Source organism: Aquila chrysaetos, chromosome 11, assembly GCF_900496995.4.
Source record: "Aquila chrysaetos chrysaetos chromosome 11, bAquChr1.4, whole genome shotgun sequence".
In the NCBI taxonomy this organism is placed as follows: domain Eukaryota; kingdom Metazoa; phylum Chordata; class Aves; order Accipitriformes; family Accipitridae; genus Aquila; species Aquila chrysaetos.
Genome location: NC_044014.1, coordinates 10,681,127 through 10,697,299, shown reverse-complemented (window position 1 = coordinate 10,697,299; position 16,173 = coordinate 10,681,127). Strand labels below are relative to the sequence as shown.

Here is a 16,173-nt window from a genome sequence, read left to right as displayed (position 1 = left end):
TTCACTGCCTTATCCGGCAATCTGCAAAATATAAGCAGAGCCCTCTGCCTGTCGTGTCCTGCTGATGCCAGGGAGGTGAACATGAAGATGTGAGGACCTGTTCAGTCATGGACAACAGAATTGCAGGAAAAGGAGTGGAAGAGCTGCTGGTGATGAAAGGGCAATACAAGATGATATTCTTTTATAATATTATTTGGTTGGAACTAGAGGGAGATGAGTTCGAAATAGAATTGTGGTGCTTTTATTTTTTTTTTTTTTTTTCTCCCCGGAGAGGGTAATGAACAACTGCTGGAACAAAACTTGCCTACAGTGGAAGGGGGTTTCTGACTTGAAGTCTTTAAAACCAGGCCAGATGTCTTTCTAAATGAAATATTGTAGCTCAGCTAGAAGTGACAGACTCGAGGCAGAAACCACTTGTTGAAATTCAATGACCTCTGTAATACAGGACCTCAGAGCTGAGGATCATAATAGTCTCCTAAAAATCTTACTTTTATTTATTTGTATTAAAGTAGTGCTTAGATCCAAATAACATCTGCTTACAGAAAAAACCACACATTTGTAAAAAAAATTTTCTGTTAAATCAAAACTAACATTGCTATTTTCTGCTAAACATTGTACATACGCTTAGTAAAAATAGACAGTCCTTGCCAAAAGAGCGTATTATGTGCATTTTCAAATATAAACATCTAGCTTTGTGCACAGAAAGAACCTCATGGATTTTGGTAACAGATTCATGCACACATGACCTAATTGGTGCAACAGGATTTCTGGGCATGTCAAGTACCTGAGGCACAGTAGAAGCTCCCTGCCTGTCCTGAGGTGGCTGTAGATGGTCATTGACGACAGCACTTATTTGTCCAGGCAGGAACATCTTGAGGTCTGACTCTGCGAGCTTTTGGTTATCCTCCCAAAGGGAGCGGTAGGAGTTCACCACTTTTCAGGTCTGAAATCAGGAGGAAGGAAGGAATTTCATATTCCTACAAGACAGTACACTGCTGCCTTACCAACTTTCCTGTAATTGTCCCGTACTGCAACAGTCAATGTTTCAGTCATAAATCATGTAGCTCTAGTGCCACAGGAATGTATGCAAAATGGGCTGCATGTACTATTTTAGCTATGCTCTCCGCTCCTGCCTGGACATAGATTGCTTTAGGTCAGAGGGACAAAGAGAACGAGCTGGAGGATCCCTGTATGTTGATAACTGTGCACAGTTCTCCCAGGTCCTCTGCAGACAGAATTCTTCAGTCTGGGCCACCAAAGGAATCTAGAGACCACTGTTACTCTGATTCATGTGATCTCTGCCCTCTTCTGCAGCCCTCTTTAGCAAAATTACTGCCTTAACTCCCTGCCTTTGAGAAGGAGGCTAAGCTAAGGAGGCTGGCAAGGCAGAGAGAGAAGATGCTGCCTCAGGCAAGCAGTGGACATGCCAATTCTACCACAATGCCTTGAATGCCAGATTATGTCTTCCCACAGATGCAGGAGATGTCCTAAGGGTGCTGTGCCTGAAGAATTACAGTGGTTCTTGTACAACCATGAGTTGTTGTTAAAAGGGTGAATGGAGCGGGTGTGTATGATAGACCTGTGCCTCAGGTAAAATAGCAGACAAAATACACTGTGTTTCTCCTTGTGAATGCAGGACCCACCCTTGCCCTTTGTGCCTCCCTAATTAGAAAGAAAAGTCATGCAGCTTTGCATCTACCAAATGCCTTGAAATCCAAACACTGGTGCATTTTCTATGAGACAGGTGCTGATCACGACCTTCTATTTGCCTTTTGGTTTGAAATTGCAACCTCCTTTCTGGTCAGGGCCAGGAAGCTCTCAGCTGCAAAGCAGAGCTCTGTAGGATTAGGGTCCTTGAAAGCAGCTAATAGATCCAGAGAGCCGAGGTGGAAGAGGACGAGAGCAGCTCCCTGGCTTCCCTTTTGCAGAGGCATGCTTTCTGAAGGAGAAAGTAAGTCAAGAAAGACTGGCTTGAAGAACCAGAGCAGAAGTGTCCTGAGACCTATTGCCTCTTCTTTTCCCAGTCTAGTAGATGAAGGATGTTGGGAATTACTCCTGTATATTATCCCCCCCTACACATGCCTCCCTGTAGTGCTTGCAGGTCCATCTCTTCTGTTTCACGTTTCTAGGGATCCTGAGTTAAGTAAGGACCGGGAGCTCAGACGTCAGCTCTGCCGGAGCTAATTGCAATACTTCGGGCTGCAATAAGTTTCCCAGAAAGGACCCTGTTCCCGTGCGCCTGCCAACTGTGCCTCTCCGGAGACACTATCTAGAGGCACCAGCAGCAGACAGAGCCTCTGATGCAATAAATCTTGGGAGCACTCCTGAGACTAGGGAGAGCACTTGATGTTACTGCTATCCTGATTGTTTTGGATAGCTCATTGTCACCTAATTGTACTGTAGGAAGGTCTGTCCATTCCCTCCTGTCTGCTTATTTATGCCCTCAGGCTATAAAGACTGCATGTGCCTGAAACAACAGCCAACCACAAAGTCTCCAGTGCCACTCTTCTGGTATGCGCTAGCTCAGATTCCTTGTTGCAAGAAAAACCTCTGTCTGTTGATAAATGGCAGCATATTTTACAAAGAGAGAGAGACTGCTCTGCTCCAGCAGGACTCTGTCTATCTCCTTGGCTGACTTGAAACTGCTTGATGTAGTTGGGAGGCCTTTGCCAAATGAGAAGGAAAAAAAGGAAGACATACGCTTCAGGAGCTGGAGGAAGAAAAGGAAAGACCAAAACAACCTTTAAAGCAGAATTATTAATCAGAAAATGATTCGCTAGGAAATAGTAAAATACAGTAAATGTCTATTATAAATGGCCTGGTCAAGCTCTTAAAATACTTTCAAGGAGAAGTTAAGAAGGATTTTCCTAAGAATGCTTTTACTTTGGTTATGTTTTAATAGATCAACTACCAATTAATATGGTTGCAAACTTTCAGTGTCAGGAGCTCGTTTGCACATGCAGTGGCATAGTGGTGGCTCTGTGCAAATACTGGTAACCACTGCTTCCACTATGTTCCTGTAGTTTTCCGTAAGATGAAAATCTGTGTTCAAGCCTTTGGTCACTCCCGGGACGAGTGCATTTCTTGTGGAAGTGTGGCTGCCAGCCTGCAGACCTGGCTGGGGTCTGAGCTGGGTGTTTAACTCTGGCCTTGCAGGAAACACAGTACTCATTCACTTCCCAGCCTAAATTAAAATATCCTGTCTTAGCCCAAAATGACGTTCTCTTGGTCAGCCTCCATTGTCACCCTTACTGACTGCCTTATGATGGTGGCCATCGGCTGCTCTGAAGATCTGAGGTATTTGGGACAGAAAAACATGGGGTGAGAAACAGCGGTGCACTGAAGAGCATGAAACCTAACTGGATTGATTCAGAGAAAAACTGAGGCACGAGGGAATGCACTGACTTGCTTGTGGTCTGAGCATAGCTCAGCTGGGGTGTGGTGGGATCGCTCCTGTGATTGGAGGCCTGTGATAGACAGATATAAGCTCTTTAGGAAAGACAGATAAGGAAGAAAAGCAGGAGGTGTATCTTCTGTATGAAGGAGCAGCACGAACATATGGGAACAGGAGACAGGCTGGTTGGGAGCTTGTGGGTCAAGATCAGAGGACAAGCCAGTAAGAATAACACTGTGATGGGTTTGTTACAGATCACCCGATTAGGGTGATAAAGTCAATCAAGTCTTTAAACAATTAGGAGTCTCCAGATCACAGTCCATGGTGCTATTGGGAGAATTTGTCCTCCCTGACTTCAGCTGGAAGGACAAGACAGTGGGACGCAACAGGTTCAGAAGGCCTCTGGGGTGTGTTGAGGAATATTTTTTAACACAGATGGTGTATGGTCAAAGGGTGGATGATGGTCTCCCGGACCTGCTACTCACAAACAAGGAAGAATTGGACAGGGATGTGATAATCAACAGCAGCCTTGGCTGTAGTGACTACAAGGAGCTCGTGATCCTGACGGGAGTGAAGAAGACTAGCAGCAGAGCACAAACCTGAGGCTTCAGGAGAGCAGACCTTAGTATCCAAGTTAGGCCATTACAGTTTGAATGGGTAGACAAGACTGTTTGGATGACCAAGCCCAGTGGACAGTGGTTAATAGGTCGAACCCCTGGTTGTCAGTGGCAGGTGGAGTACTAAAGGGGCCTGTCCTGGGACCTGCCCTCTTTAATATTTGCATCAATGACCTGGAGGTGGTCTCATCACATTTGCAGATGACACCAGATTGGAAGGACGAGTTGACATGCTCAGTGGCAGGGCTGCCATCCAAAGGGACTTAGAGAGGCTGGAGGAATGGGCCAACAGGAACATTATGAAATTCAACAAGAACAAATGCAAAGTCCTAACTCCTAGTTGTCTCATCTCTGTCCTTGGAGTTTTTTGAAACCTGACTGGACAAAACCCTAACCAAATGGGTCTGAATTCAGAGCTAAACCTGCTTTGAGCAGGAGGCTGGACTAGAGACGTCTTCACATCCCTTCCAACATAAGTGGTTCTGTGATCGTATGGTAGGATCAGATAATCCTATGTTGTTAAACTTGATTGTTTTAAGAAGTTACTACCCCTGTGCTGACTATTGCCATCCATCAGCCAGAATCCCTACAGCTGGAATGCAGCTGGCGCATGTTCATGTTCCTAGACCATTGCAAAACTAATCCCTTTTACCTCATATTGCAACAGACTACAAATGCATACGCAGCTAATTACTGTGTGTCAGTTGAAAGGGCAGTCACTTCTGGCTGAGGGCATGCTCGCAGCTTAAAGCTTGCTAGGTTCGTTGCTTACCACCATCTGCTCTCAGCTACAGCTCACCTACAAGACCACCCTCAATGACGCTGCATTAGTGCAAGCCAAATTATTATCATTTCATTATCTATATCACCATACCGTCCACAAACTCTGTTTAGGGGCCAGTATCCCAGCAAAACCACCGAGGAAAAAGAGGGCCCTTACTCCAAAGCACTGACTGCCCAAGTAGGTGCCAAAAGCAACAGGTAGAAGAGCCCAGGGAAGCAGCCAGGCAGTGGTCTCAGCCAGCAACCTCTGTGCTCCAGCTCCTTAATGCCATCTTGTATTTCTTAGATAGTAGAAGCATACTGCATCTGGCTAGTGTTTGATGTTTGCCTGTGAGCATATAGACACCTACACTCAAGCCCTTTCCTGTGAAATGAGAGTATTTTGTAAATGTAATGGACTACTGCTTTGGTTGGTTTGGAAAACAGAGACGTGTAAATACAAATCTAAGCATGATTACCTTAAGAGTGTCTATTTATAACTAAACAGGGCTAAACTTGCTGGTTTTATTTATTTGTTTCTGTTTCAAATATTAGATCCAGTCTGAGGCAATGGCCAGTTATATAGGTGCACATATATCTGTGTTGCACAAATAAATCAAACTAAAGCAGCCCAGTTCTTGTAGACTGACATTAGGATAAGTATATCTTAAGAAAGTTCTTATTCAGACTTGGCTTCAGGCAATAAAACGTCATAGATGTATAACTCTAGTGAGTGAAATTTCTAGGGAGCAAATTAGGCTAAAAACATCTTCTAGAGACAGCTAGAAACGAATCAGACACCACCCAAAAATAAGGCAAGTTATGCAGTAAATGTTTCATTTATTGGATTTCTTCCATTACTATTAGGGTTAAAAGACATGTTGTCAATAAAAATGGTATATTTATGGAGGGTTCTGTATTTCAGAAGCCTATTTCTTGTCATTCACTCCTATAGTGCTTGATATCACCTCATGATAAAGTGTGAATAATCCCTGCATGAATGCATATTTCTCCCCATTAACCATTTTATTATTAGACAGAATTATCTCTAACAAAAGCAAGAGGTACAGCTGTGGTTTAGGCGCTAGAACAGAGGTATGTTCCTACTGAGCCATAGCCACGACTTGGGAAGCAGAGCATAGACTGAGAGACATTAGGCTGTGTTACGAGGTTGAAAACAAAGAATGTGTGAGGTTTTTTGGTACCTAATTTTCTAATGTTTCTCCATCAACTGCGGATAGAAAGCCCACACCTAATGCTCAAATAACACATTGTAACCTGGCCAGTATGTGCGAAATCTAAAGCCACAAAGAAATCTAGCAGTAGCACCACGATCTGGTGGTTTGTTGATATTTTCCCATTTGAGAGCTTTCTTGAATTTTCACGTGTGCTTGTTTCGGTCAGTGCAAATGACTGCAGAAGGGAGCCATGGTTTCTGTGTTTTCATGCTGTGATCTTGTCTGCCCTAGAAAAAAAATCCCCCTCTTTGCTAACTCTGGAAGAGCCAGTACTGGTAAGGCACTGGGCAGATGTGTTTGCTTCGTGTTATTGGAACCTTTTCAATACTGAAATCTTTTTTGACATTCAGAGCAGATTTAATGATCCAAGATTATTTGTAAACATACGGACTCCTTTGAGCTGTAGACTCAAATCCCAGCCTGGTCAACCAAAGTCCTTTTATCTTTCCAAAATAAATAACTTGAATTTTACACATTGCAACCTACATTGGGACCTTTTGGAGAAGACCATGAAAATGGATGACTCACCCCAGATATGTAAACATTAGCCAGGAGATCCAGCTGGCAGTAAGCAGACCATATTTCTCCAATACAGACTTGGGCCTCCAGTGAGACGTCCAGATTCCAAAGCATTTTTCATAAAACAATAAATTTCCTTGGCTGCCCTTGGTCAACCTCTTCCCTCTCCAGTTCACTGCAATGTAAACTGGCAGGCGAACCTCACGTGCTTTTTCGCCATTGCCGTTCATGAGACTCTGCAGGGTTCTCGGGACCAAACTGTCGTGCCAAGTGTAAAACGGGGACACCGTTGTCGGTAACCAAAACCCATTGCTCCGCATTTGGTATATCGTACCAAGTTGTGGGAGTTACAAAAGCTTGGAGAGAGGCACTTCCATTTCTTCAATCGTGCTAGGGGTCAGCTTTGACAAGAAAGCCAACATCTCTTGAAGACTGAACTTGGAGCACCTGGCTTTGTCTCACCAGCTGTTACTTAAAATGAGGTATCCAAACAATAAATTCTGCTTCGTACGGTGGATTGGCTTGACTTTTTTTTTTTTAATTTGTGTTTCTTTCATTGTTAAACACTATACTTTTTTTTAATCTAAGGTACCAGCTGAGAACTTGCCACTCAAGAGGTGCTATCGACCCCTGGAGAGGTCTCACTTCCCTGAGCAAAACGAGAACTGTTACATAAAGGAAAATGATACAAATAAGGCGCATAAGCTATTCTAAGTGACTTGTACTGCCTTAATTAAACCATGTCGGTTTAGTAATCATTGACAATACCTGGACTTCAAAACCGAGCTAGCTATAAGCTGCAGTTTGAAAACAAAACCCTGGAAGTTTGCAATAGGAAGAACTTGATGCCGCCGTGAGAGCTAGAAAGCAGTTTCCTAGCCCTTCGTGGGGCTCCTCTGAGCCCATTGTGGTGGCAAAATTCCAGCTGCGCAAAGGCGCAGGGGTAACGCCTTCCACAGCTGGGGCACAGCCCCTCGGCCTTCCAGCCTGAGGCCACCAGAGCCAACTTCTGTACCTAGGACCACCACGTGGCGTTGGGGCCAGCAACGCCGAGCTCCCGCCTATCGACACTTACTCGTGTGAGTAACCTTACTTGCGGTGAGTAGTCCAGGTGTGTCATCACCCTCACGAATAGCCTGTCAGTAATGTTACTCACGCGTGTGAGGCGCTACAGGATCAGGCCCTTCTTCTGCAACCAGCTTTGGGCAAGGACTGGGCCCGTCTTGAACACCAACTTTTGATGATGCTTAATAAGTAGTTAGCAACTACACTGGGACTGGAGCAAAAGTGTACTTGTTTTAAAAAAAAAAAACCAAAAACAAACCACAGCAGATTGTAAAAAGATCTTTGAAAAACAAAACAAAACTGTGCAACTGTTTTTGTTCATTTGGATCAAATTATAACACATGGCCCTGCAAAGTAAATAGGAGTCTGTCACATTTGTATTTCTAATCTCATATTGTTCTGGGATATAAAGGCATTTTAAAAATCAAAAGGCAAACAAAAATGGAGAGTATTTGTTAAGGTGTCACTCTGCAAGGGACTAGTTAGCAAAGACAGTAAGTACATAATCAGGGGCAAATGGTGTGCATGCCCACAGACAGTTATTTAGTGAAATCTCTGAAAGTAAAAAGCGAGTTAGTCAAAAGACCAGTGGAAAAAGAAACTGTTCAATGCATTTGTACATTGAGTTAACAGTGAAGTATTTCATTCTTCATGTTTTTACTTGGTGTCTTGAAATAATCCCTTTTCTGTCTCCATATTCCCACTTAGACATTGTTCACAGACTTATTTATTTATGAAGTCTGAAGGTTAGTCCCTACCTGCTGAGACTAATTAGCCCTGTTCTTTGTGTCCTATGCAATCCTGTCTGATTAAATGTACACATTTGTTTTACTTCTTTTCATGCTTCCTTTCACTCTACTTCTGCTTTACTGATTAATATTAAAGTTGTAAGTTGCAGTGATTTTTTTATTTCTATTTTGTCTGCATCTTTCCCTTTAGTATGCAAATTTCTATGTGAACTTTTTAATGCCTGAGAATTCGTGTTAGCCTTGTCGATCTCTGTACTATTATTTTTATTATTCTTTTTATAGAAGACAGTTTAGCTGAAACCCCCAAACTCTCTAAATATTGCATGACAAATTGGCTTTGTTTTGGAAACCCTATGTGCTGAATGGCCCTTAGCATGAGCAGCAGGTTAGATTTCTGGAGGAATGTTTGGATTATTTAGTACAGCCCGTCCCTTGCTTTCAAACACCATTTCCATTAGGCAATTTACTAATTCCCATTGAAATTACTGTCGTCCCCCCCCCCCCCCCCCCCCCCGCTCCCCTCCTTTTGTTCCTTGCCCATGTTAAAGTTTCCAATTGACTCGTCCATTGTTACAATTTGTCACTGCTGGAAGATCAATTTGTTTTCCCCTTCCCTTCACCACATTATATTCGGGTAACAGATGCCACCTCTTGCATCTGCATTATTCTGCTCCCCGTTTTGTTGCCGTGCAGGCAGAGCTCTGGCTAGTGACTTTACACAAACGTTCTCCCAAGCCCCGGAGCGAAGCAGCCCTCGCCCGGGCGGGCGGCTCCGCTGCCCCCGCAGCCTGCGGGGACCCCGCGGCCGGGCCGGGCCGGGCCGGACCCCCCGGCTCCCCCCGCTGCCTGCGGGGACCGGCCCGCTTTCGCTTTGATTTCCCCCAGCGTGATGTTTACGCCACCGCAACTTTTCACTTCTGAAGTCTGGGAGTCCTTGATTCTCCGTCCTGCCATGCTAATTAACTTCTGAGCAGTCACATTCCTTTTCCTCTTTTTTTTTTTTTTTTTTACATCAAGGACCAAAAAAATATTATGCCTTGCCATAATTTGGAAATATCTGATCTTCAGCGAGTGATCTCGCACATTTTCATCCTGCGTGTTATAACCATAATAAATGCAAGGAGCAAGTGCTGCTTAAAAAAAGGCTTTTACTACATTATAGTGTTTATTATGATTGGAGTTTCTTACCTCCAACGAGTGGCAAGAAAAATGTTAACGGTTTTAAAAAAAAAAAAAAAACACCAACCCACCGCCCTGTAGTCACATGTACACAAATAATAAGGGCACACATCCTTCAGGAGAATCCGGACTGCATGGAGATGATATGTTTATTAATGCTCAGTATGTAAAAGTTAGTGCTTTCCAGGAGCGGAGGCAGGGGCACTCGTTTGGGTGCTTTTCCCCTCACTCCCCCCCCGTCCTGTAGCGCTGGGCTACAGTGCAAATTTTTTTTCAATTTTTTTTTTTTCCTTTTCTTTTTTTTTTTTTGCCTCCCCCCTCCGGCGGCGCCCCCCCCCTGCGCCCCCGCAGCCCGCTCCCCTCCCCTCGCCCTCCCGCTCCCATGCCAAAAAGGATCATTGTTAGTTTCCTACTTCCCCCACCCTCCTCCTCCTCCTCCTCCTCCCCCTCCCGCGCCCCAGACCTGTTTATTTATGCAGACGTCACCGGGGAGCCCCCGCCCCCTCCTGCATCTCATTAAGTGCCTGGTGTGTTTCTCGCTCCCTGTCAATAATCCCGGATCCCAGACTTCTCCGTTCCTCCGGATTTCGATCCCCCTTTTTCTATCTGTCAATCAGCGCCGCCTTTGAACTGAAAAGCTCTCAGTCCAACTTCAACTCACTCAAACCCGAGCGGCACAGGCTCCCAATATCCGCGGCGGCTGCCCCCCCGTTACAGCTGACTTCTTGGGTTTGTTTGTTGCATTATTTTTTTTTTTCCCCCCAACGCCCCCCCCCCTCCCCCCGGTCTATATATTTTTTATTATTATTAATTTTTTCGTGAGTGCGTGCGCGGGTGTGAGTGCGTGTGCGCGCAGTGCACGCCGACCAGCTCCCTGGAAGAAAGAAAGAGAAAATCCCGAAGAAGGAAAGGAAGAAGCCTAAAGTCACTGGTGCAAAGGAGCAAAGAAGAGACATTTCCCTCCCCTCCTCCTCCCTCTTTTCCCCTCCCCAGGAGGAAAGAGAAGGGGAAAAAAAAGAAACTTTCACCTTGGACTCTTCTTTTTTTGGTGCAAACTTTCCCCCCCCTCCCCTCTTCTTTTTTCCTTTTTCCCCCCCATTCCCCTCTTTTTTTTTTTTTCTTCTTTTTTTTTTCCCCCTTCCCCTTTTTGCAAAATTGCTGCTGGTGGGGTGAGCCAGGAGGAAAATGCCGCAGCTGAACGGCGGTGGAGGGGACGACCTGGGCGCCAACGATGAACTGATCTCTTTCAAAGACGAAGGGGAGCAGGAGGAGAAGATCTCCGAGAACTCCTCGGCGGAGAGGGATTTAGCTGATGTCAAGTCGTCTCTCGTCAATGAATCAGAAACGAATCAAAACAGCTCCTCAGACTCGGAGGTACGGGGGAAGCCCCCCGCGGGGCCGTTTCGGGGCGGCGGGCGGGCGGGCAGGCGGGCGGGGGCCGCGCTGCCTCGCCGGGGCCGCGGCCGGCGCCGGGGCCGGGGCCGGGGCCGGGGCCGGGGGAGCCGCGCCGGGTCCCGCTCCCGCCGGCGCCCAACTTTCCTCCGCGGCACCAACTTGTAACGATGCCTTCTGTTTTGTTCTGTTTTGTTTCTCCTTCCACCTTCTCCCCTTCTCCCGCACCTTTCCCTTCTTCTTCGCCTTTTATTCCTCCCCTCCTCCCATCCCCCCCCCCAAAAACCCCCACTCCCCACCCCCCCCCCCACAACCACCCCCCCCCCCACTGCCCCACGCCGACCCCCGGCTCGCTCCCAGGCGGAGCGGCGGCCCCCGCCTCGGTCCGAAACTTTCAGAGATAAATCCCGGGAAAGTTTAGAGGAAGGTGAGTACGGCGGGCCCGGCCGGCACCGCCGCCCGCCCGCCCCGCACCGCCCGCCGCCCCTCCGCCGGGCGCCCGGCTCCTCTTTTTGGGACACTTTCTAAAAAAAGTTTTCCTTCCCCCCCCCCCCCCCCCCCCTCCCTTCTTTTCCCCCCTGTTGCCCCCTTCCTTCCCCGCTCCCGCTCGTGTCTCCCCCGCCATGTTAGCTGCGAAGAGGCAAGATGGAGGGTTGTTTAAGGGCCCACCATACCCGGGTTATCCCTTTATAATGATCCCCGACCTCAGCAGCCCGTATCTGCCCAATGGATCGCTCTCTCCGACGGCAAGAACGGTAAGTGCCTTTTTTTCCCCCCCACTCCTTTCCTCCCCCCTTCCCCCCCCCCCCCCCGCCGCCGCCCGCCCCCGTTCGCCCCCTCCGCCCCCCCCCCCCCCCCCCCCTCCCCCGCGCCGCGCCGCAAACTTTCCAAACTCCGCGGGCCGCGGCGGGAGGGGGTTTGTTTACACTTCGCCATATTTCTTTTTCTTTTTTTCCTTTACTTTTTTTTTTTTTTTTACTTTCAGTTTTGTGGGCAGTTTTCTGGAGCCCGCGTAGCCTCCCTTGAGGGGGGTTGGGGAGAAAAAAGAACCCCAAACAACATCCAAACACCTAATCCAGCCTTAAAACAAAACTGGAAATTAAAAAAAAATAATCAAGGAGTTACTTTTTTTTTTCCCCCCCTCCCCCTTCCCCCCCCTTCACTCCCCTCTCCCCTTCCTTGGGGAGGGGAGTTATTTTCTCCCGGCCGAGCCTGGGATCCGCTCCCTCCAAACTCCTCGTTTTCCATGGTGATCCGTCGCCTCCTGCCCTCCTCCGCGGCGGCTGGGCCGGCTTCCCCCCTCCCCTTTCCTCCCCCTTAACCCTCTCCTGCCCTCGCCCGCCCCCGGCCTGCGGGAGCGGCGATTTACATTGTGCCCCACGCGGGGCAAACGTCCCCTCCCGGCCGCGGGCGCCGCGAGTTGTGTCCGGCCTCAGCGCGGGCGGCCCCGCGGCGAGTCCGCGTCCGCGCCCCGCCTGCCGGGGAGCCCGGGCCGGGCCCGGCGGGGGGCTGGAACGCGGTACCCCCTGCCCGGGGGGGCGGCGGGGCCCCTCCTCACCTGGGCTGTTGCCGCGGTGAGCAGCCCCGAAGCGGCTCTGTCTTCGTGTGTGCCGGGCGGTGCTGGGGGGGGTGGTGGTGGCGGGGGGGGGGGGGAGAGCGTGGGAGGTGGGGGGGGGACCCGAGGGTGAGAGCAGAGCAGAGAGGGCTGAGTCCGGAAACTGAAATCGCCTCGCTTAGCTCTAATCACAACAACAACAACAACAAAATAATCCAACAAGTCGAGCAAAATTCCTCCTGGAAGTATGCTGGCAGAAAAACAATTTGCTGAAAGCGTCCGGTTTTTTGTTGTTGGGGTTTTTTTGCTGGTTTTTTGGTTGGTTTTGTTTTTTGGGTTTTGTTTTTCTTTTTTTTTTTTTTTTAACCCCGGGTTCAGTGGCAGGGGTGTGCTCGTCTGCGTGCCTGTGCCTGGAGGTAGAGCAAGTTTTAGCCCAGATCCCAGGAAACTTTGGGGTCTGCTGGTGGGTTTGTTTGTAGTCCCAGCTGTTTTTCCGCTGGTAGCGTCACCCACGGTGTGCTCTGCTCTGACATCAGATTTCTCAAGTGTCACCTTTTCTTTCCTTTTCAAGAGCTTTTAAAAATCTTTTAGCTAAAACGGCTAAATCCACTGGGACTACAAAATACTACATGTTCCTACCGATGAGTTTAGCGTTGCTGTTTTGTTTCTTCTGGGTGTTTCTAAATCTGAAGCGTCCCCACCATCACCATGTGTGTTTATACACTTTTTTTTTTTTCCTTGTGGTAACACGAGATAGTGATTTACAATAATAGATCTACTGTTTGGTAGATGTTGAAACCGTACTAATGACTGAGGGCTTGGACAACTTCAGTGTATCAGATCTACAAGTGTTTTAAAGCATTAAAATATTAAACATCGGGTCAGTCTTGTTTTCACTTAGTAAAACATCAGGAGACACAGATTAGTAAATGCAGAGTGACGGGGATAGTAAGGGAGGTTTTCTGACGTTGCATATATTTAGGGCTGTGGTGGGGTTTTATTTTGGCAGCTTGTAAGGCTCTTCTTGCAGGAGGAGATTGCTGGGACAGTAGCATAGGGGTAACTGCAGTTTGCAATTGTAATGATTGGGAGGAGAATTCAGGGGCTGAATGCATTATATTTTTCCTTTTGAATACGGTCACCCACATGTATATGGATGACGGTGATAAATTCCAAATTCTATAAGCACCAGGATCCAGATGGCAAAACAATCTTTGTTACAAATCACTTTGTTACAAACTGTGAAGCTTTGTATTCCTTTTTTTTTTTTTTTTGCTTTCTCCTTTTTACCTTGAATGCATTCCGCTGTTCCAAGTGTAGGCTCATAGGAAGCACACCTCCGGTGCTTTTTTCTTTAAGCATTTTTCTTGCAACAGCTACAGTTCTTTATTTTTTCCTTACTACCTTTATTACAGATCCTTTTTCCCTTAGCGTGTGAAGATAGGATCCTTCAGCAGTTAGCTTTCCTGGAAGTATCCTTCCTCCCCTTGCTCCCCCCCCAGTTACAAAAGACCTCCATAGGAATGTTGGGTTTGTGTGAATTAAAGGTACTGTACAAAAGATTACAGGTTGTTTTATTGTTGGTATAGCAGGTGGCCTGCTTGTGTTATCAGATGGATTCTGAAAGGATATTTCCACACTCAATAGGCAATTTTCTTATTTCCACATCCAGGCTCCAGCAACCTTCTCCTATCTTCTTAACCTTATTCTTTCACATTCCGTATGCTTGTTTGTTTGCCTGCCACTTAATTATAGCCAGGAAAAATTAAAGTTGTTTATTTAGGCCTGAGAGCAGAATATTAGAAAGATTCAGCGGGATAGCTGTTGTCTGTCACACACTGTTTTTAGGTGGATTCTAGTTCTCTGCTGTACCAGCTTTCAATTCCAGATGAACTAGATCTTTCTCCTGTTTGTTTTAGTTTTTTTTTTTTTTTTTAAATACAGGTTAAAAAGGTATCGATGATTCTGCATAATTACAAATTTTATTTTTATTTATGTAGTTTTTCCTGAAGCCATATTTGTTGAGTTTTAGAGCATGCAAGGTAAAGAAGGTGATGCAGCTACATAGCAAAATTGCTTTTCCTTTCCTTTCGCTGTTGTAAAATCTTAAAGGTCTGTGGGTGTGGTTTTATTTTTTTGTTGTGGTTTTTTTTTTCCTGGATTTTTTTCTTTTTGTTTTATTTGGGGGTGTAGTGGGATTATTGTGTCTTGTAAATGTACCTGTAATTGTCTGTTCAAGAGCAAACTCGTGGGTAGCAATTTCTGCTTTACTGCTTCAGGAATGTGAAGAATTATGAAGTATCATAAAATCTGCTTATGATCAATAATATATTATCTCAAGAATAATGCTTTAAATACTGCAAACTCTTTATGAAGCTTGATAGGAATGATTTTATTTTTAAGGGTCAGATTTTTTGCATGTTAATCTTGCTTTTGATAGAATACTGTGGATTGCTTTTAAGAATAGATGTGTATTAAGTAGAGGTCTAGTCAAATAGTAATGAAGTAATGCATCTGAGAGTGCCAGTTCCATACCTACACTTGCAGAGGGACTGGGGTAGCTGCCTGTTAGGGATAATTAGGGACAGTGTTCTCCTTTCAGAGTTGGAAAATGAAGAAGTGGTGTATTTAATTTTTACCCTAAATTTAGAGCTTGGTTCATGCTTTCGGTGAGCAAATAGATGTGTTGTGATTTGAGAAAACCCTGCTGGCAGATATTCTTATTTTCACTAGTGCTGTTGCATTTTCCTTTCCCCTAAATTGTTGCTTGCTGAGTGAGACTGTAGCAGTAAAGCTTGCGTTTGGTCCTGATGTTTGGGAGTTGGGAATAGCTGTGGTGGAGAGCAGCCCCCTTGCCTAGATTTTACGTTCAGGAAGAAACTTTTTTCTTTAATTGACTTGGAAAATGGATGTTTTCCTTTATCTGCTGAATCAAACAACATAATCCTTCCTAATACAAAAGCTGTAGACCCTGGGGTGTGAAGGGTTAACGGTGGTCCTTTTTTTTCCTCCCTCCAATTGTTTTGACAACACTTTTCAAAGTGTGACATTCCAAGCCCTTGCAATACAATGTAATATTACTGTAATTACACAGGTCATTACATTTTAAATAGAGAACAATAAAATGCTTATCGCACTGAAAAAGAACAGGTGTTCTTGCCCTTCTTTGGTATTTATGCTAATTGTTTTTCATCTCCTTCAGAAATATTTATGGCTGGCGTGTTAAGGTTTCAGTCTCGATGTGACAATATTAATTCTTTACTAATCTTTATGGTTGAGGTTTAATGTCTACAGTACGGATTATAGTATTAACGTCCACCAGCTAGTTTAATAATGTAGATACAACTTCATATGTCAGCACTTTGGTACTTTATGATACATAGCTATTCAATGGAGAGTGAATTATTCGCTTTGTTTTTTAAAAAAAAATATTGAATGGACATGCTTTTAATAAAGTTTCTGGACTTGTGTAAAAACAAGCTATTAAATAAGAACTGATGATCCTGTGGCGTAAATCAAATGGAACCTCCATACAGAAACTTTCCTCATGCTTAATTAGGTAGATTGCTGAATCACTCTGCTATAGCATTAGCATAGCTGGTATACAATGGCAAACAGACTGTGTTTGTTAACGTATTTTCAGTAAAGAGGGCGATTTATTTTTAATTCTTTTTTTTTTTTTTTTTTTTTCCCTTCTTGTTTT

The 16,173-nt window shown here is 45.6% G+C and overlaps 1 protein-coding gene across 25 annotated transcripts in view; it reads left to right on the top strand.

Annotated features, from left to right (window-relative positions):
- Positions 1-9,978: 9,978 nt before the first annotated feature.
- The window catches only part of TCF7L2 (transcription factor 7 like 2), a 182,075-nt gene continuing 175,880 nt past the window's right edge, over positions 9,979-16,173 (top strand). For all 25 annotated transcript variants that reach the window (XM_030030528.2, XM_030030526.2, XM_030030521.2 and 22 more), the window contains exons 1-3: positions 9,979-10,897; positions 11,276-11,342; positions 11,546-11,670. In XM_030030528.2, coding sequence (XP_029886388.1) covers positions 10,709-10,897; positions 11,276-11,342; positions 11,546-11,670 — 381 coding nt within the window. In that variant the 5' untranslated portion in view covers positions 9,979-10,708. The remainder of the gene's footprint in view (positions 10,898-11,275; positions 11,343-11,545; positions 11,671-16,173) is intronic.